The sequence below is a fragment of the Dasypus novemcinctus genome, chromosome 2 (genome assembly GCF_030445035.2).
Source record: "Dasypus novemcinctus isolate mDasNov1 chromosome 2, mDasNov1.1.hap2, whole genome shotgun sequence".
NCBI lineage: Eukaryota > Metazoa > Chordata > Mammalia > Cingulata > Dasypodidae > Dasypus > Dasypus novemcinctus.
The window spans coordinates 83,613,099-83,634,750 of record NC_080674.1 but is presented as its reverse complement, the minus strand read 5'-3'; the positions used below and the strand labels follow the sequence as shown (position 1 = coordinate 83,634,750).

The 21,652-nt window shown below is 37.5% G+C and overlaps 1 protein-coding gene across 6 annotated transcripts in view; it reads right to left on the bottom strand.

Annotated features, from left to right (window-relative positions):
- ATG10 (autophagy related 10) overlaps nt 1-21,652 on the bottom strand; it is a 381,492-nt gene that overhangs the window by 242,487 nt on the left and 117,353 nt on the right. For all 6 annotated transcript variants that reach the window (XM_058275544.2, XM_058275546.2, XM_058275552.2 and 3 more), the window contains one exon: nt 811-918. In XM_058275544.2, the coding sequence (XP_058131527.1) occupies nt 811-918 (108 nt within the window). The remainder of the gene's footprint in view (nt 1-810; nt 919-21,652) is intronic.

The window sequence follows — 21,652 nt, the reverse complement described above, 5'->3', positions numbered from 1 at the left end:
ACATAATTACATGACATCCATGGTATGGAATGCAATGGAGCCATTAAAAATTACAATGGAATTCTAATTTTCCAAACATGGAAAGATATCCATGATATACTGTTCATTGCAAAAAACAGTGTGTGTGAATGATAGAAATGTTTGAAAGGATATTTACTAAAATATTAATAATGGTTAGCACTAGTTGAAAGAATTATGGGAGATTTTTACCCACATTTATCCTTCTTTATTTTTTTTTTTACAATGGATATATATCATTTTTATAACAGGAAAACAATAAGGCTATTTGTATTTAGATAAAAAGGAAACTGAAAATATCCCAGGATGGGAAAACCATTAAGCCATCAGCACCTTAATAAATTAATTTAGCAAGATTTTCAAAGTCAAAGTTTAAGTTCCCTAGGAATGAGACCCAGATTCAACATATTTTAAAGGGGATAGGAGAAAAGGATTAAATGCAGATTAGGCAAAGAGGTCTCCAGTTATGCCTAAAACAGCCTAGGGATGGATATGTATTATGTATCATGAGAAAAATCAATAGGCAATGGAAGGCATGTCAGATTATAGAGAAACTAAAAGGGAGAGAGCACACAAAAATCTGCACAAGCCCTTAACTTTACTAGACTTCCTGCTTTCAGTGATAATAAAGAAAGCACCTCCTTAAAAATGATGTTCACTTCTCCCCCTTACAGCAGGTCCAAAATTTAATGACAGTTTATTATTTTAAAATATATTTAAACATATTTAATTTTTCTTAATCTATACCTTACAAAGCCAAAAAAGGAAAACATGATGTATTAAACTACTCACCTCAGTGGGAAGACATGTCTGTACACAGGCAGATGTTCCTTGATGTGATGCCATGGTCCCACTTTGAATTTGAAAATGTGTTTTGCACATGTACCCATCAGAAGAGTCCTGTGTTCCACCACCAAAAAATACATGAGAAATGTAAATTAAGAATTCATCATTCTAAGAATTATAACTTCTCATAAATTCCAAACATGCAATGAAAACTAAATATATTAAACAAGTAAAAAAAAAAAAGAAAAAAGAAAAACTGAATATATTAAATGAGATGAGATAATATACTAAATACCTAGTCCAATACCCCCTACACATAGTAGGCACTCAATAAATAGAAGTTTTATTCCCCTACCTTTCTCACTTATTAATGACCTTTCCCCTTCACCTAGACACCTCTTGTTTTAAATTAGAGAAACTGTAGGTTTACTGAAAAGCATGCAGAAAATAGTCTTCTAGAGAGTTTTGATTAAGTCCCTCTCCCCCCACCTTTTTCTTTGAGCAATCCATAGCACCTGAGTCATATAGCAAAGCTTTAACGTCACAGCTATTGAAAAGCAGTTAAACTTAAAGAAATATCTGGCCATATAATTAGTATTGATTGTCATGGCTTACATATAACCACATATAAAGATTTTACAAGGACTTGAGACATCTTGAAGAAGTAAAAAGACCTCCCATTTCAATTTCTGAAATCAAGGCAAGATCTCCATTAAAATGTCCTAGGGAGGTAATAATACAGCATGTGCCCAAAAAGTAACAGGAACTAACCCTTCACTTCCTTACATGACAACCACTTCCATTTTGGTATATTGTACTCTGAGAAAGTTTTGTTTCATACTGCATTGAAATGTTCCCTTTAGTCTTATCTCCCTTGTATTAGTTCTGCCCTCTGAAGTCTAAATCTCTCAAAAGCTGTTCTTCAAAGGATTGAAGGCAATCAACACCATTTTCAAATATTTCTTGCAAAATATGGTTTCCAAGTCCTTTACCAATACTATTTCTCTCCCATTTCTTGTACTTGTTCTTAAAGACACTGATGAGTAATGTTTGTTTAATCATGGTCTGTGCCATATTTTTAAAAGGCATAACTTCTTTGAATCCAATAAGTTCATCTAAGAATGTAACAACTCTTCATGACAAACATACTGACATGGCACTTAATCGTCAACAAACTATCATGCCAACATTCATATTTTACAGAATTAAAATAATTAAGGAATATGTGGCTAAAGAATCTGATGTAATATAAAATAGAGAATAGCATCCCAACGAAAAAATACACACTCATAATTCATTCAAATACTTTTACTAAGATTTGAAATTTCCAGTGTTCAAATATGAAATAAGAAAAAAGTTGTAGTTTTATGTGGGTTTTATTATTGAATATCATTCTTGCCTGTAAGGTAAGCTATCAGATACCCAATAATATATTTTTTTAAATTTTTTCTTTAAGGTTTGCATTTTTTAGATGGAATTATTGTTTAAAATTACAGCTCTTTCTCATCCAATCACAAGGCACATACTCTGACAGTCTTCTACCACTAAAATCTTAGTATTTTAACAAAATAAATGAATACTAATATTGGCCTAAATTGAAAAAGGTTTATGTAGTGAATATAATTGTTGTTCTTTTTCACCAAGCTTCTTTTGAAACAATAGCCAATTTCCTCTAAGTAATCATCCCCTTCTCCACTCAGTGTCATCATGGCCTGTCCAGCTCCAGCAGTGAGCAGGACTCTGGTCTGACCATCAGGATATCAGTTCTTATGGCCTCAGAGTCTCAGAAGGGCAAATGGTCAACAGGCCAATGAGCTGCATTAGGGACTTTGGTTTGGCAGACGATGGGGGCAGAGAGGATGCTGATCTCTTTTCCACTGGATTTGAACCAGATATAAAACCCAGGCAGCCATCGTGTACCTAAATGGACCTAAGAATGAAGCCAACACATAGGAAAGCAAGGTCAGGAGATGTGGCAGGGAGACCAGGTCCTCATAATACTGCTTATACCAGCCATACCTAGAACTAGGTCTATCCCCCAATTTTTTAGCCACATGGGCCCAAATAGTACCTTCTTTGCTTCATCCAATTTGTATTGGGTTGTATTTAAGTGTAATGAAAGACTCTTGCTAAAATATGGCAGTAGGTTAAAAAAAACTTTTTCTACTGCATTGTATTATCACTCTCACTATGGTAGATAATCAATAGTTGAATACATAAAAGATTTCCTGTAACATAAAACTATAACGGTATGTGCTTATGGGAAAAACTATTGGCTTCAAAATGATGTAGCAATAAAGAAAAAAGCAAGGGGTACTTATGGGAAGATGGCAGATTAGAGAAACACAGGACTCACTTCTCTCCAAGAAAAATAGCTAAAGGGCAGGCAATAAGGGCCTGGAAAAAAAAAAGTGCCCTAGGGTTTAGGACACCAGGGGAAGGATGGACACCACCCAGAAGAGAGAGAGGCATAGGAAAAGAATCTTGACAGAAAGCTGTGAGTAGATGTTGCAGTGGCAGCTGCCAGCACCCTTCCTCCCACCATCAGAGTAGACAGCTTTGAATTCTCTGGCCTTTGGCCAGTGACTGTGGACAGAGGGAGCCACAGGGAGCTACTCGAAAGATCTAGAGCAGACTGAAACAAAAATAAAAAATTGGCAGTAATACACAGCCTTCCGCCACTAAATCCCTATGAAACCAAGAGAAATTGATCATCAGAGTAAACTCACCATCATAATCAAATGTCTAGACATCAGCAAAAACTTACTAGACATACTAAGAAAATGGAAGATATGGCCCAAGAAAAGGAATCTATCAAAGCCCCAGATGAGACATAGGATTTGAGACAACTAATCAATGAGATTCATACAAATCTCCTAAACCAAATCAATGAGTTGTAAGGCAATATGGCTAAAGGGATCAAGGAAATTAAGAGGACAAATGGGTAAGCACAAAGAAGAATCTGAAAACCTAAACAGAAAAATAAAAGAGCTTATGGGAATGAAAGACACAATAGGTGATATGAAAAACACATTAGATACATTATGATACTTTTCCTTTTTTTAATGCCCCAATTTACTTTTTACTTGTTAAAAATAAATTATTATATATTCTATTAGTAATCTTTAAACCTATTACTATTTCATTCTCCTATTAATTGAATTTGGCAATATATTAGACTTCATTTTTGAAGAAGTTTTGGATCACAGAGGGGTTCACTATGGCAGGAGAGAGCATTGATGTGGGGTGTCATTGATGGGGGATGCATGGGTGGGAGGGAGTTCTCCAGGGCAGGCATACCGGCTATATAGATATGTTTGGATGTTCATTGGGTATTGACATAGAGGGTAGAGTATCACACGACAATTGAGGGAGTGCTGAGTTCCCATTCTGGGAAACTCTGTCACAGTCCCCAGTGGAGCAGCAACAATCCCCCAAGTACAAGGGCAAAGAAGGATGGTCCAATGATGAGCCCTTGACACTGATGACTATGCTTATGAGCCTGTGTGCTTGAAATTTCAGCTAGGCCTAGAGCTGCAGGCTGCCTAAGAGTTACCTCCTGAGAACCTCCATGTTGCTCAAATATGGCCACTCTCTAAGCCAAACTCAGCATGTAAATGCATTACCTTCCCCCCAGCATGGGACATGACTCCTGGGGATGAGCCTCCCTGGCACAGAGGGATCCTTACCAATCACCATCTGGTGATGCAACTAGAAAAAGACCTTGAATGGCTAAGAGACTTCTAAATGAGTCAGGAGGTCATCAGAGGGGTCGCACTTACGCAAATCTCAGCAGGATCTCAAAGACAGCCAAAGTAGATACAACCCCAGCAAATGGCGTTCCTGGGGCTAAGGAGACACCCAGGTCCTACAGTCATGACAGATGGCTCTAGAGTTCAGTGCCTTGCCAGTGGGCCCTACTTTGGAATTTGTGCTCCTGAGTGTGATGGAGATGGACTCAGATGTGACCTCTCTACGTATGCCTGTTCTGTCCCTTTTCCTGAACCTGTGGTTGGCACTGGGGTTGGTATATGCTCAGGAGACTTGAATCTCTGAACTGTCTGTGTGCCAGCTGGGCCCTGATCCTCAGAAGAATTGCAACACCTACTCTCTAGTTCGTTGACTTACCCAGGTCAGTTAACAGGGAGGTGATGAAGATCAACCACCACAACAGAGAACAGTCTACAGCTGCAAGCAGGAGAATTCCATCCACAGCCATATGGGATCTAAGCCCCCTCTAGATTTAGAGGTGTAGTGGACATTGCCATTCCAGGGTCCTCCGGATGGAGAATTACAATATGGATTAGAGTGGACTTACTGGTATTCTACTATAGAATTATTGTGACTCTAGCAATGGAAGAAATTATATCATTGATGTGGAGACAGTGTCCACGGGAGTTGCTGAAGGCAGGAGAGGAAAGAAGAGGTGTGATATTGGGGCATTTTTGGGACTTGGCATTGTCCTGATTGATATTGCAGGGACAGATGCAGGACATTATATATCAAGACATTATATATCCTGTCATAACCCACTGAATAGACTGGGAGAGAGTATAAACTGCAACATAAACTATAATCCATGCCATATAGCAATGCTCCAAAATGTACTCATCAAATGCAATGAATATACTACACTAATGAAGTTGTCAATGTGGGAGGAGTGGCGTGTGTGGAGAGTGGGGTATATGGGAACCTCTCATATTTTTTTATTGTAACATTTTGTGTGATTTATGTATCTTTAAAAAAAGCTAATAAAAATTAAAAAAAAAATACATTAGAGCAGGGAAGCAGATGTGGCTCAAGCATTTATGTGCCCACCTCCTACATGGGAGGGCCTGGGTTCAGTTCCCAGTGTCTCCTAAAGAAGATGTCCAAGACAGCAAGCACACATGTTGGGCTGGCACAGTGAGCTGATGCAACAAGATGATCACCAATGAGATGACACAATGAGGAGACACAATGAGAGACACAACAAGCAGGGAACAGAGATGACTCAAGCCATTGGGTGCCTCCCTCCCACAAAGGAGATCCCAGGTTTGGTTCCGGTGCCTCCTAAAAAAAGAAGATGAGCAGACACAGAAAGCACATAACGAACAGACAAAAAAGGCAGACAGTGAGCACAAACAATAGGGGGAGGGGAGAAATAAATACATCTTTAAAAAAACCACACACACACATTAGAGGGAGGTGGGTAAGATGGCAGCTGAATAAGGAGCTCTAAGAGTCAGTGCATATTACAGGGTAGTTAGTAATCATGCAAAACTATCCAAAGTACCAGTTTGGGGATCCCAGGAGACCAGAAGAGCATCCTGCAAGATTCCTGAAAGAATGGAAAGAGGAGACTGCCCATCTGCAGTGAAGATTCGTGAGTAGAGCTTTCTACACCATGGAGGCTGGTGCCCATCGCCCACTTGTGGCACAAGCCACGTCTGGAGCTACTCAATGGCAGGAGTTGGAAATTTCATTTCCCAAAACTGGGGGAGGAAGAGATGGTTGGTCACTGACTTCAGCTACTAATTAGTAAATTCAGACAGCTAAAGTATAATCCTAAGAACAGTTCAGTTTGAACCTATCCAAGTCAGAAAAAGGCTGGTAGCGACCATTTTAACTCCAACCCCAGAATGAGGGGAAGTGGCACTGACTGAAAATCACAGTGATGGTAGGCCTCTTTCTACCTAGATGAGATTGCAGCCCTAGCCAATGCTCCAGCCCCACATCTGGCAGGTTGGAAGCTGGCAGAACCTGCACCAGCCTCTCCAGGCAACTGCAGGACTTTTGGCCTGCACAGATGAAACAGACACTTGGGGCTCCATTCCCACATTCCAATAGGATAGGACATGATGTTTCCTTGACTTTTCTGAGAAACTGCTGATGCTTTTGGCCTGCATGAACTGGTTTGCTGACTGCCTTCAATTCTATCTCCACCTCTCTACCACCATAGGATAGGAGAGAGCTGGTGTTTCTTCAGTCTCCCTGGTCAACTACAGGCACTTTCAGCTCACACCTGAACTTCCATCCCTGCACCCCAATAGAATAGAAGGGGAGCTATGTTTCCTCAGCCTCTTATGGTAACAGCAGGCACTTTTGTTCTGCATGCACTCAACTGTTGGGCTCTGTGGCAGTCTGATATTAAGAATTCCAAAAAGAGATTTATGAATTCCAAAAAGAGATATTGATTATGTTTGCAAACTGGTCTGTTTCTCTGCACATGACATCCTTTGATTGATTTAAGTTCAAGGTTTTATATTTGCTTGATTAAATCAAGATTATGGCATTGATTTGAACTTATCATTAGGGTGTGCTGGGTTGAGTCCCCACCCCCTTAGTGGGCTATATAAAGGGACACTCACTCCAGGAGAACAGGAGTGGATACACTGAAAAAGATACACATGATTAGAGAGAGCTCATAGACATGACAGTGGAGGGAAATTGATTCTGGGGCCCAGGAGAGAGATGGGCCATTCATTTGATAGTTTACAGCTGACCTTATGAAAAGACCAGAGCAGATGAGCCTTGTAATTGCAAGGATTTACCCCAAATAAATACCCTTTATAAAAGCCAACAGATCATTGGTACTTTGTATCAGCACCCCTTTGGTTGAATAATAAAAGCACCTGCGGCTCCACCCCACAGCCGATAAAACAAGATGGGGGCGGTGTTGCTGCAGCCTCTCTAGGTAACTACAGATGCTTTTGGACCACATAGACTGAAAAGTTGGACACCTTAGCTCCATCTTCATCCCCAATTAGGATAGGAGAGGCTGCTGTTTCCTCAACTTCTCCTAACAATGGCAGGTACTTTCAGCCTACAAGGAGAGGACTGTTGAGCACCTTTGGTTTCATCCCCAACCATAAAGAGCAGAAGAGACAGTACTCCTCAGCCTCTCAGGGCAACTACAGACACATTAAGCATACAAGAATTAGATTATTGGGCACTTCAGAGGGACCATCTCCACCCCTGGCATGAGAGAAGGGGGGCCAGGGCTACATCAGTCTACCTTGGAATCTGCAGTCATTTTGGTCCACCCAGAATAGATTGTTACCCACACCTGCAGCTCCACTCCCACCCCAAACAGGGGAGAGGGGGCATGAAGCTTCATTGGTCTCTCCAGGCAATTACAGAGGATCTTGGTCTGCATGACTTAGATTATTACACATGGCTATGGCTCTATCCCTACCCCTGGCAAATGAGAAAGGTAGGAGAAACTCCATCAGTTCCTGGGCCAATGTGGGCAGTTTCAAGCCCACACAGCATACAGTACCAACTACATCCTTGGCTCCTACTAAACAACCAGCAAGGGAGAAAGGGCAAGAAAGCCCTTAGCTAAAGAGAGAACTGGCCCCCAGAATAAATATATCTAACAAGCCAGAAGCCAAAAATACCATCCATTCCAAGAAACAGGAAGATATGGCCCAAAGGAACAAGACAAGCCTCCAGATGACATAAAGGAGTTGAAACAACTAATCTTAGATGTTCAAATAAATCTTCTTAATAAATTCAATGAGATAGCTAAAGAAATTAAGGATATTAAGAAGAAACTTGAGCAAAAAAAAAATTTGAAAGCACACAGAGAAAAACAGCAGATCTTATGGAAATGAAAGGCACAATAAATGAAATTAAAAATACACTGGAACAAAAAATAAAAAGAAATAAGAGGGAAGTGGGTATGGCTCAAGTAATTGGGCTCCCATCTACCACATGGGAAGTCCTGGGTTCATTTCCCAGGGCCTCCTGGTGAAGGCTGGCTGAGTGGCAAGCTGGCACAACAAAAGAGACAAAGAGGAGAGACAATGAAAGACACAATAAACCAGGGAGCTGAGGTGGCTCAAGTGATTGAGTGCCTCTCTCCCACATCAAAGGTCCCAGGATCAGTTCCCAATGCCTCCTAAAGAGAAAATAAGAAGAGAAGATAAGCAGACACAGTAGAACATGCAGCGAATGGACACAAAGAGCAGACAGCAAGCACAGAACAACAAGGAGGGAGATAAATAAATAAAACCAATCTTAAAAAAAAGAAATAAAATAAAAATACACTGGAGACACATAACAGCAGAATTGAGGAAGCAGAAGAAAGAATCACTGAACTGGAAGACACAGCCTTCCAAAGTGAACATACAAAAGAATAGATGAAGAAAAGAATGGAAAAAATTAAACAGGGTCTCAGGGAAATAAATGACAGCAAGAGCTGTGCAAACATACGTGTCATGGGTGTCCAAGGAGAAGAGAAGGGAAAGGGGGCAGAAGGAATATTTAAAGAAATAATGGTAGAAAATTTCCCAACCCTATTGAAGGACAGATATCCGTGTCCAAGAAGCACGATTTACACCAAATAAATCTGAATAAACCAATGCTGAGACACATACTATTTAAAATGTCAAAATGCCAAAGAAAGAATTCTGAGTAGCAAGAGAAAAACAATGCATAACATACAAAGGATACCCAATAAGATTAAGTGCTGATTTCTTATCAGAAACCACAGAGGCAAGAAGGCAGTGGTATGACATATTTAAGATACTGCAAGGCAAGAGAAAAACTGTTAGGCAAGAATCTTATACCTGGCAAGACTGTCTTTCAAAAGTGAGAGGGAGTTAGAATATTCACAGATAAACAGAAACTGAGCTTGTAACCAAGGATCCAGTTTTTTAGGAAATACTAAAAGGAGTACTACAGCCTGAAAAGAAAGGAGAGAGAGGCTTGGAAGAGAATATAGAAATGAAGATTATATCAGTAAAATTAACTAAAAGTGTCAAAAGTGATGAAAATAATTAAATATGGCAGATAAAAGCCAAAGGTCAAAATGTGTGAAATATGAACTGCCTTTACAGTAATAACACTGAATGTTAATGGATTAAATTCCCCAATCAAAAGACACAGATTGGCAGAATGGATTAGAATATATGAACCATCCATATGCTGTCTACAAGAGACTCACCTTAGACCAAAGGAAAGTAAAAGGCTGGGAGAAGATATTCCACACATGCAGTAACAAAAAAAAAAAAAAAAAAAAAAAAAGCTGGAGTAGCTATATTAAAATCAGATGAAATAAACATTAGAAGCAAAATTGTTATTAGAGTCAAGGAAAGACATTATAAATTAATAAAAGGGGCAATTCACCAGGAAAAATAACAATCATAAATGTATATGCACCTAAGTAGGATGCCCAAAAGTATATGATGCAAAAATTGACAAATCCGAAGGGACAGGGAGCAGATGTTGCTCAAGCAGTTGAGCACCTGCATTCCACATAGAAAGTCCAGGGTTCAGTTCCCTGTGAAACCAGATGGTTTCACAGATGAGTACTACTGAGCATTCAAAGAAGATTTAATCCCAATCTTACTCAAGCTCTTCCAAAAAATTGAACAAGAAGGAATGCTACCAAACTCATTCTATGAAGCCAGTATCACCCTAATTCCAAAACCAGATGAAGATATTAAGAAAAAAAAAAGAAAATCACAGACTAATTTCCCTAATGAATATGGATGCAAAAATTCTCAACAAAATACTTGCTAATCAAATCCAACAACACATTAAAAGAATTATTTATCATGATCAAATGGGTTTTATACCAGATATACAAGGGTGGTTCAATACAAGAAAATCAATCAGCATAACATACTACATGAATAAATCAAAGAAAAATCACACATGATCCTATCAACTGATGCAGAAATGGTATTTGACAAAATACAGAATCATTTTTTATTAAAAAAATACAAAAATAGAAATTGAAGGAAATTTCCTCAACATGATAATGGCCACATATGAAAAACGCACAGCTTATATTGTACTCAATGATGAAAGAATGAAAACTTTCCCATTGACATCTGGTGCAAGGTAAGGATGCTCACTGTCACCACTCTCATTCAATACAGTATTAGAGGTTCTAACTAGAGCAAACAGGCAAGAGAAAAAAAAAGGCATATAAATCAGAAAGGAAGAAGTAAAACTTGTGCTATTTGCAGATGAGATGATCTGGGACCTGAAAAATCTACAACAAAGCCACTAGAGCTAATAATTTTAGTAGAGTGTCAAGATACAAGATCAATATGCAAAATTCATTAGTATTTCTATGTACTTATAATGCACCATCTAAGGTGGCAGTCCAGGAAAAATTCCATTTACAATAGCAACTAAAAGAATCAAATATTTTGGAATAAACTTAACTAAGAATGTAAACCAGTTGTATTCAGAAAACAACAATGCATTGCTAAAAGAAATTTAAAAGACATAAACAATTGGAAGAACATTCCATGCTCATGAATTGGAAAACTAAATATCATTAAGATGTCATTTCTACTCAAATTGATATACTGATTCAATGCAATCCAATATAAATTTGACCAATATTTTATAAAGAAAAGGAAAACACAATTATCAAATTTATATGGATGGGTATAGGTCCTGAATAGCCAAAAACATCTTAAAATGGAAAATCAAGTTTGGAGGATGCTTACTGCTGGAATCTAATTTAAAAATGGACCAAAGACATTTCTCCAAAGAGGAAATACAAATGGCCAAAAATGTTCAATATCACTAGCTACTAGGGAATGCAAATCAAAACAACAATGAGATATCATCTCACACTGCACAGAATGGCCATTATATAAAAAAAAAGAAAACAATAAATGCTGGAGAGCATGTGGAGACATAGGAACATACCTTCACAGTTGATGAATATGTGATGAATACAAAACGGTGCAGCCTCTGTGGAAGAAAGCTTGGCGATTCCTCAAGAAGCTAAACATAGACCTGCCATATGATCCAGCAATTCTTTTACTAGTAATATATCCAGAAGAATTGAAAACTATGACACGGACAGACATATGAACACTGATGTTCACAGTGGCATTATTAATAACCGCCAAAACATGGAAACAACCCAAGTGTCCATCAAGCAATGAATGGATAAACAAAATGTGATATCTATATATGATGGAATACTATGCTGCAGTAAGAAGAAATGAAATTGGGGCACATATGTTAACATGGATGAATCTTGAAGACATTATGCTAAGTGAAATAAGCCAGATACAAAAGGACAAATATGGTATGGTCTTGCTAATATGAACTAAATATAAAGAATAAATGAATGCTGTTAAAACCTAAAGTATAGATTATTAGGAGATAAAAGGAGAGCTGTGAAGGTGTACAGATGTTTAATGTATGTAGAAGTTTTAATTAACTTGAATGTAAATGTGTGGAAATTGATAGAGTTGGTGGTAACACATATAGTGAGTATCAGCTGGTTTATAAATGGGATTGTGGCAGAAAAGGGTAGTCTAGGGATGTAAATGTCAATTGAAAGAAAGCTAGAGAACAATCCAGGGGCTAAATAATAAAGTGAACCCAAAGATGGGTGAAAATGTGATTAATAGTGGAAATGCAAGAACATCCTTCTGTGAGCTAAAATGGATGTATGTCACTATTGCAGGGCAGTGGAAATGTGGAAAGACATAGGAAAAATATAATTGGTGTGACCTCTAGGCTGTGGATAACAATAATACTGCAATATTCTTGCATCAATTCCAAAGATGTACTGTGTTAATAATAGGGAAGTGTGGAAAACATATGCCAAATATATCCTATGGATCATAGTTAGTGATATAGTCTGATAATATTATCTCATAATCTAACAAATGTTCTACCACATTGTGGTGTGTTGGTGAAGGGTTGTTGTATGGGAATTCTACACACAAGCATGATTGTTTTGTAAGTTCACAACTTGTATAATAAAAATATATTTAAAAAAAAACACACTAGTGGCATACAACAGTAGACACAAAATGATAGAAGAAAGAATAAGTGATGCAGAAGACTGAACAGTTGAAAGAAGAACAAAGAAAAAAAAGGCAAACACTGAGCAGGGGCTCAGGGAATTGAATGATAACACAAAGCACAAGATAGGCATCACTGCACTTCCAGAAGGAGAAGAGAAAGGTAAAGGGGCAGAAAGAGTATTTGAGGAAAGAATGGCCAAAAACTTACCAACTCTCATAAAAGACATGAATTTACATGTCCAAGAAGTGCAGTGTCCCTCAATCAGGATAAATCCAATAGACCTACTCTAAGACACATACTACTCAGAAGGTCAAACATCAGAGATAAGAGAAAATTCTGAGAACAGCAAGGGAACAGCAAACCATCACATACAAGGGATGCCAGTAAGATTTAGTGCAGATTTCTCATCAAAACCATGGAGGCAATAACACAGTGGTATGTTATAATTAGGATATAAAAAAGAAAATTTGCCAGCCAAGAATTCTTTATCCAGCAAACTTGTTCTTCAAATAGGAAGGTGAGTTTAAAATATTCACAAATAAACAGAAACTGAGAGAGTTCATAGAAGAGACTCCACCATTACAAGAAAAATTAAAGAGAGCCTTACAGCACAAAAGAAAAAGATGAGAAAGGGAGATTTGGAGGAGAGGGTAGAAGGCAGAACTAGCAAAAAGGATAACCAAAAGATTAAAAATACAGACAAACGTAATATATGGCATTTGAAATCCAAATAATTAAATGGTGGAAGCAAATCTAGTATTTATAGTAATATCATTGAATGTGAATGGATTAAGCTCCCCAATCAAAAGAGATAGGCAGACAGAATTGATTTAAAAAAAAAAATGAACCATCCTAATGCTGCCTACAAGAGAATCAAGACTCATCTTAGATAGAGTGATACAATTCAGCTGAAAGCGAAAGTTTGAAAAAAGATATTCCACACAAACAATAACCAAAAAAGATCAGAGATAGATATACTAATATCAGATGAAACATACTTTACATGCAAAAAAGTTATATGAGATGCAGAAGGCCAATATATATTAATAAAAGGGATAATCCACCAGGAAGAAGTAACCTTCATAAATAGCTACACACATAACCAGGGTGCCCCACAGTACATAAGTCAAGCTGTGGCAAAACTAAAGGTATCCTTGAAATAACAGATGGAGACTTCAACACACCACTCACATCATTAGATAAAACAACTAGATAGAAGATCAACAAGGAAACAGAGAACTTGAAAGATATGATGAATACTAGACCAAAAAGACATATACAGAACGTTGCATCCCAAATCAGAGGGTTATACTTTCTTCTCAAGTGCATATGGATCTTTCTCAAGATAGACCACATTATGGGTCACCAGCAGCAATAAATATAAAAAGACTGAAATTATACAAAGCACCTTCTCAGGATCATAATGAAATTAAACTGGAAATCAATAATAGATCAGAAAACTCACAAATGTGTGGAGAGTAAACAATATGCCCCTAAGCAATCAGTGGATCAAGGAAGAAATTGAGAGAAATTAGTAAATATCTTGAGATGAGTAAAAACAAGAACACAGTTTATTAAAGTTTATTGGATACAGTAAGGCAATACTAAGAGGGAAAGTTATAGCCCTAAATGCCTATATTAAAGAAGAAGAAAGAGTTAAAACCAAAGCTCTAACTGAACAACTGGAAATACTAGCAAAAGAAAAACAAACAAATCCCAAAGCAAGCAGAGAGAAAGAAACAATAACAATTAGAGCAGAAATAAATGAAACTGAGAACAAAAAAAAACAGTAGAGAAAATCAACAAGAAAAAAGCTGATTCTTCGAGAAGATCAATAAAATTGATCCCTTAGCTAGACTAACAAAGTGAAAAAGAGAGAAGATGCAAATAAAATTGGAAATGAAAGGGGAGACATTATTCCTAACCCCAGAGAAATAAAAAGGATCATAAGAGGATAATATGAGAAACTGTATGCCAATAAACTAGAAAATCTAGATGAAATGGACAAATATCTAGAAAATGCAGATGCAATGTACAATGACTCTACCAGAAATCCATGAACTCAACAAACCATTCATATTTAAAGAGACTGAATCAGTCATCAAAAATCTCAGAAGAATGAAAAGGCCAGACCAGGTGAATTCAACAAGCATTCTGAGAAGAATTAACACCGATCCTGTTTAAACTCTTCCAAAAACTTAGAGGAGTGAAAATTACCCAACACATTTTATGAAGCCAGTATCACTCTAATACCAAAGCCAGATGAAGATACTACAAGGAAAGAAAATTACAGATCAATCTTTCTAATGAACAGTGATGCAAAAATTCTCAACAAAATACTTGCAAATAGAATCCAAAAGCATATCAAAGGGATTATACTTCAAGACCAAGTTGGGGGTGGGGGGAGGGGGGAGTGGACGTGGCTCAACTGATGGAGCATCTGTCCACCATATGGGAGGGCCCAAGGTTCAATACCCAGGGCTTCCCAACCCATGTGGTGAGCTGGCCCATGTGCAGAGCTGCTGCACACAAGGAGTGACATGCCACACAAGGGTGCCCCCGTGTGGGGGTGCCCCACATGCAAGGAATGCACCCTGCAAGGAGAGCCACCCTGGGTGAAAAAAGGTGCAGGCTGCCCACAGTGGCACTGCACATACAGAAAGCAAAGCTGATGCAGCAAGATGAAGTAATGAAAAAGAGACACAGTTTCCCAGCGAGTGGACACAGAGAGCAGACAATCGGGGGGAAGGGGAGAGAAATAAATAAAATAAATCTTAACAACAACAACAAAAAGACCAAGTTGGCTCAAGCAGTTGGGCACCTGCCTCCTAAAGAAGACAAGAAAGACAGCAAGCTGTGATGGCGAGCTCACACAATGAAGAGACACAATGAGAGACACAACAAGCAGGGAATGGATGTGGCTCAAGTGACTGGTTGCCTCCCTCATATATGGGAGGTCCCAGATTCAGTTCCTGGGGTCTCCTAAAAGAAGACAAGCAGACACAGAGAGCACACAATCAACAGACACAGAGAGCTGATGGTAAACATAAATTAATGAGGGGAGGAATAAATAAATAAATCTTTATATTAAAAAAAAAGGGATTTATTCCTGCTATGCAAGGGTTGTTCAACATAAGAAAATCAATTAATGTAATATACTTCATGAACAAATTGAAGGGAAAAAACCACACAATCATCACAATAGATAATGAAAAATCATTAAACAAAATCCACCATCCTTTCTTGATCAAAACACTTACAAAGATAGGAATAGACAGAAAATTCCTCAATATGATAAAGTGCATATGTGAAAAACCCACATCCAAAATCATATTCAAGGGGGAAAGGTTGAAAGTTTCCTCTCTAAGATTGCAAACAAGACAAGGTAGCCCACTGTCACTACTATTATTCAACATTGTGCTAGAAATTCAAGCTACAGCAATTAGACAAGAAAAAAATAAAAGGTATCCAAATAGGAAAAAAGGAAGTAAAACTCTCATTATTCACAGATGTCATGATCCTATATTTAGAAAATTCTGAAATGTCTACATCAAAGCTGCTTGAGCTAATAAAAAGTTCTGCAAGTGGCAGGATACAATACAAGATCAACACACAAAAGTCAATAATGTTTCTGTACACTAATATTGAACAATCAGTGGAGGAAATCAGGGAAAACATTCCATTTACAATAATAACAAAGGCTCAAATACCTAGAAATCAATTTAATCAAAGATGCACCAAAACTATATGCAGAAACTACAAAGCAATGCTAAAAGAAATCAATGAACACCTAGACAAATGGAAAGACACTGGATATTCAGGACTGGAAGAATAAATATGATGAAAATGTCAATCCTACCCAAACTGATTTATAGATTCAATGCAATATCAATCAAAATCCCAACAGCCTACTTTACAGTAATAGAAAAGGCAATTACCAAATTCACCTGGAAGGGAAAATGCACAAGAATAGACAAAAGCATTCCAAAAAAGAAGAGCGATGTGGGAGGAATTTCACTGCCTGACCTTGAAATATATTACAAAGCTACAGTGGTCAAAACACCGTAGTACTGGATAAAGATAGACACATTTATCAGTGGAATAGAATTGAGAGTCCAGAAATAAACCCTCACCTCTATGACCAACTGGTTTTTGACAAACCTACCAAACCCATGTTGACAGGCCAAAACACTCTCTTCCAACAAATGGTGCTGGGAGAACTGAATGTCCATAACAAAAAGAATGAAAGAGGACACCTAGCTCACTCCCTATACAAGAATGAACTCAAAATGGATCAAAGCTTAAATATAAAAGCCAGGACCATGAAAATACTAGAAGAAAAGGTAGGGAAACATCTTAAACACCTTGTAGTAGACAGCAGTTTCTCGGACCTTACACTCAAAGCACACACAACAAAAGAAAAAATAGATAAATGAGACCTTCAAAATTAAAATTTTTTGTGCTTCAATAAAGTGAAAAGGCAGCCTAGCAATGGGAGAAAATACTGAGAAATCACATATTTGATAATGGTTTAATATCCATGATATATGAAGAGATGCTACAACTCAACAATAAAAAGACAAATGACCTAATTAAAAGATGGACAAAAGATTTGAATAGACATTTGTCTAAAGAAGAAATATAAATGATGAAAAACACATAAAAATTGTTCATCATCACTAGCGATTAGGGAAATGCAAATCAAAGTTACAATGAGTTATTGTTTCACACCTATTAGAATGGCCACTATTAAAAAGACAGAAAACTACATGTTGGAGAGGATGTGGAGAGATACAAACACTTATTCACTATTGGTGGGAATGTACGTACAATCCTTAACTCAAAGGAATTACAACTGATTGCTTTAAATGGTGGTGCTCAATCCTAGCTGCATGTTCACATCACCTAAGAAATTTTCAAAATACTGTTGCTAAAGACCCATCTTAAATCAATTAAGTCAGAATCTAACCAAGCAAATACTAATGCAGCATCCAGGCTGTAGAACTACTATCTTAGCCTCAGACTAAATGGGGTTCCCCTGTTGAACTCAAAGAACAGAGCCAACTAAGCAGTCTATAGCTGCTGCAGGAGAAAAGACAGACAACCCAAGGACTTCAAAAACACCATTCCTCACTTGGAGTGCTCCATAAGGCTAAAATCCCCTCTAATGATGCTCGGTTTGGAACTCTGGCCAGCCTGAGACTACATTTTTTGTGGTCTTCACTACTACCTCAAACCTACTTCCTGGTCTCTGTGATTGGCCATGTCCTCTGAATTGCCATTAATCTTTTTGGCAAGATAACTTATCTTGCTCCTATCTGACCACACTTCCGCCATCGGCACTTCTTGCTGCACATTCACCACAAAACAGATTACTTCACTCTGTCATTTGTAGAAGAGAAATTAATAGGATACGTCCAGGTGCTCTAACACAGACTTCATAAAAATAATAACACTGTCCAAACCCTTCAAGTTATCTGGGGGAAAAAATGGCCTTCACAGTATACCAAAATAAGGAATAAATATTTAAGTGAAAAAGTAGTACCATGGAACTTCCAGGAGGGTAGCATCAGAGTAGATAGGTAGGGCTCAACTCTCTAACAGAAGCAATGGATAAAGGACAAAAAGCTGTCTGAGGGAGCTGCTTTGGGAATCTTCAGACCAGGGGAGTACTGCATATTGTCTAAAATGGCGAGGGACAGAGAGACAAAGAAGCCAAAATGAAAACAGTGAGTTACTAGCCCTGTGACCAGGAATGGCACACATCTACCGCCCTCAAGGAAAACAGCCTGGATAAGACTGGTGGCTCACTGCAGAAATAAGAGATAAAAGAGGATACTATGAACAACTGTATACCAACAAACTGTACAATGTTAATGGAATGGACAAATTCCTAGAAACATGAACAACCTACACTTACTCTAGAAGAAATTAAAGACCTCAACAAACCAATCAAAAGTAAAGACATTGAAATAGTCACCAAACCCTACCAAAAATGAAAAGTCCAGGACCAGATGGCTTCATAGGTGAATTCTACCAATCTTTCAAGGATGATCTAATACCAACTTGCTCAAGCTCTTCCAAAAAAATTGAACAGGAAGGAATGCTATCAAATGCATTCTATGAAGCCAACATCACCCTTATACCAAGGTCAGATAAAGATACTACAAAAAAGAATAATCACAGAGCAATATCTCTAATGAATATAGATGTAAAAATCTTCAACAAAATACATGAAACCAAATTCAAAAACACATTAAAAGAATTATGGGAAGGAGATGTGGCTCAGGCAACTAGGCTCCTTCCTAACACATGGGAGGTTGCTGGTTTGAATCCCAGTGCCTCTTAAAGAAGAGAGAGCTGGCACAATGGGCAGGTGCAGCAAGCTGACATAACAAGACACACAAGAAGAAAAAACATAATGAGAGACACAACAAAGCAGGAAGCAGAAGTTCCCGGGGTCTCCTAAAGAAGACAGTGAGTTGACGTGACAGCCAAGTGCAACAAGCTAACGCAACAGTATGTCACAACAAGAGATGTGGAGAGGAAGAAACATCCCACATCAGGGTCGCAGGTTTGGCTCCTGGTGCCTTCAAAAGAAACAAGGAAGATGAACCTCTTATATTTTTTGAATGTAACATTTTTTGTGATCTATGAATCTTCAAAAAAAATACAAGTAAAAAAATTGATGGGGTGGGAGTGGGGTATATGGGAACCTCTTATATTTTTTAATGTAACGTTCTGTGTGATTTATTAACTTTTTAAAAAGATAATTTAAAAAAAATTTTGAGTAAAAAAAGAAAAGTGAAAGTGAAATGATTCTGTAATTTAGTACAAGTTATTGTAATGATGTAAAATGTTGATTTCTCATTTTTGACATATATACAATTGTTATATGAGATGTTAACATTTGAGGATTCTGGTTGAAGGGATTTGGGACTACTGTATGATCTATGCAATGTGTATTCTTTCTTCTTTAATCTAATATTGGTTTAAAATAGAAAGTTTTTATTTAAAAAAAGGGTGAAATAAACACATTCCAAGATTTAAAAAAAAATAAAATAAAATAAGAAACAAGGAAGATGAACAGACACAGCAAGGGAAAAACAACAAGGGGGTGGGGAAAAATAAATTAACTAAATAAAATAAATCTTAAAAAAAAAGAATTATAAACCACAATCAAGTGGGTTTTATCCCAGGTATGCAAGCATGGTCCTACACAAGAAAATCAATTAGTGTAATAAGCCACTTAATAAAGTGAAGAAGAAAAATCACAAGATCTTCTCCATTGATACAGAAAAGGTTTTTATAAAATTTTGCATGCTTTTTTGAAAAAATACAACAAAAGATAGGAATAGAGGGAAGATTTCTCAATATGGTAAACTGCATATCCGAAAAACCCACAATTAACACTGTACATAACAGTGAGTGACTGAAAGCTTTCCCTCTATGATAAGGAACAAGACAAGGATACCCACTGTCACCACTGTTATCCAATATTGTGCTAGAAGTTCTAGCTAGAGCAATTAGGCAAGATAAAGAAATAAAAGGCAACCAAATAGGATCATATGATCACTATTTACTGATTATATGGTAGTTTATTCAGTGGTTTCTTAAACCTTACACACAAAGCATGAGCTACAAAAGAAAAAATACATATATGGAATGTGGGGCTTCAAATGACTTTGTTAAGAAGGTAAACAGAATCTAAATGTTATAAGTCTTGATGGTAAACAGTAATAATATAATTAATTTAAAAACCAGAAGGAAGAATAAGAAGAAAGGCGGGAGACAGTATAAGAACACTACATCCCCCATTTATCAAAGCAATAATCAACAGTTATTGTTCAGAGATGAGAAATCTCCATTTGCAAACAAAAGAAGGAAGACTGCTACCTCACACCATATACTATTTAAAGTTACAGGAGCAATATCTGGGTAATATGGCAGAGTAGAGAGCTCCAGGATTCAATCATTCCACCAAAATAACTTAAACAGGAAGGAATTGTTTGAAACTGTTGTGAAACTCCAGAGACCATTGTACAGCATCCAAGGAAGAGCAGGAGGAAGAGCTGATCAATTACAGTAAAGAACTATAAATTGCTTTCTCCACATGGCGACTATTGACCCTGCTGAAATAAAAAGGACCAAAGGGAATACTATGAATAACTATATGCCAATAATTTAGATAACCTAGATGAAATGGACAAGTTCTTAGAAACACACTACATACATTGACTCAAAAAATAATAATAAAATAGAGATTTTGACAAACCAATTAAAAGATTGAAATAACAATCAAAAACCTCCCAACAAAGAAAAGCCCAGAGCAAGATGGTTTCACAAGGAAATTCTTCTACCACCTAACAGTCCAAGAAGAATGAACTCCAATTGTGCACAAACTCTTCCAAAAAAAAAAAATTACATCAACTGTTAAGATATGAGCTATAGAGGGTTTTTTGATGTTGGAATTTGATGCTGAAGCCTTAAGCCAGAGCCCCAGGAAGTAAGCACACAGAGGAAAGAGAAGCAAGCCCCAGGAAGAGAGGATCTGAGCTAGAAGAAGAACATCAAGGAACAGAGATGGCTCCTTAGACTTGGCAGAAACCCCAGGGAAAAAGACAAAGCCATTCACCTGATAGTCTACATTTTGGAAAGAGGCAAAGTCTAGAGAGCCTCATAGTCTACAGCTGACCTTATGGAGAAAACAGAGGAGCTGAACCCAGAGGAACCCAGGAAACCTGAACCCTCAAAGGCATGAGCAGCCACCTTGCTCCAACACGTGGAAATAGACTTTGGTGAGGGAAGTAACTTATGCTTCATACCCTGGTATCTGTAAGCTCCTACCCCAAATAAATACCCTTTATAAAAACTTATATCTATATATCTATATATAAGCTATAGTTATTAGTAATATTTTGATAATGCTCTTCCTTAGTTTGTAACAAATGTTTCACAACAATGCAAGGTGTTGGTGGTGGGATGATATATGGGAGCACTGCATGATGATATGCATGTTTGTTTTGTAAGTTCACAACTTTCACTATACATTTATTGTTTATGTGTGTTT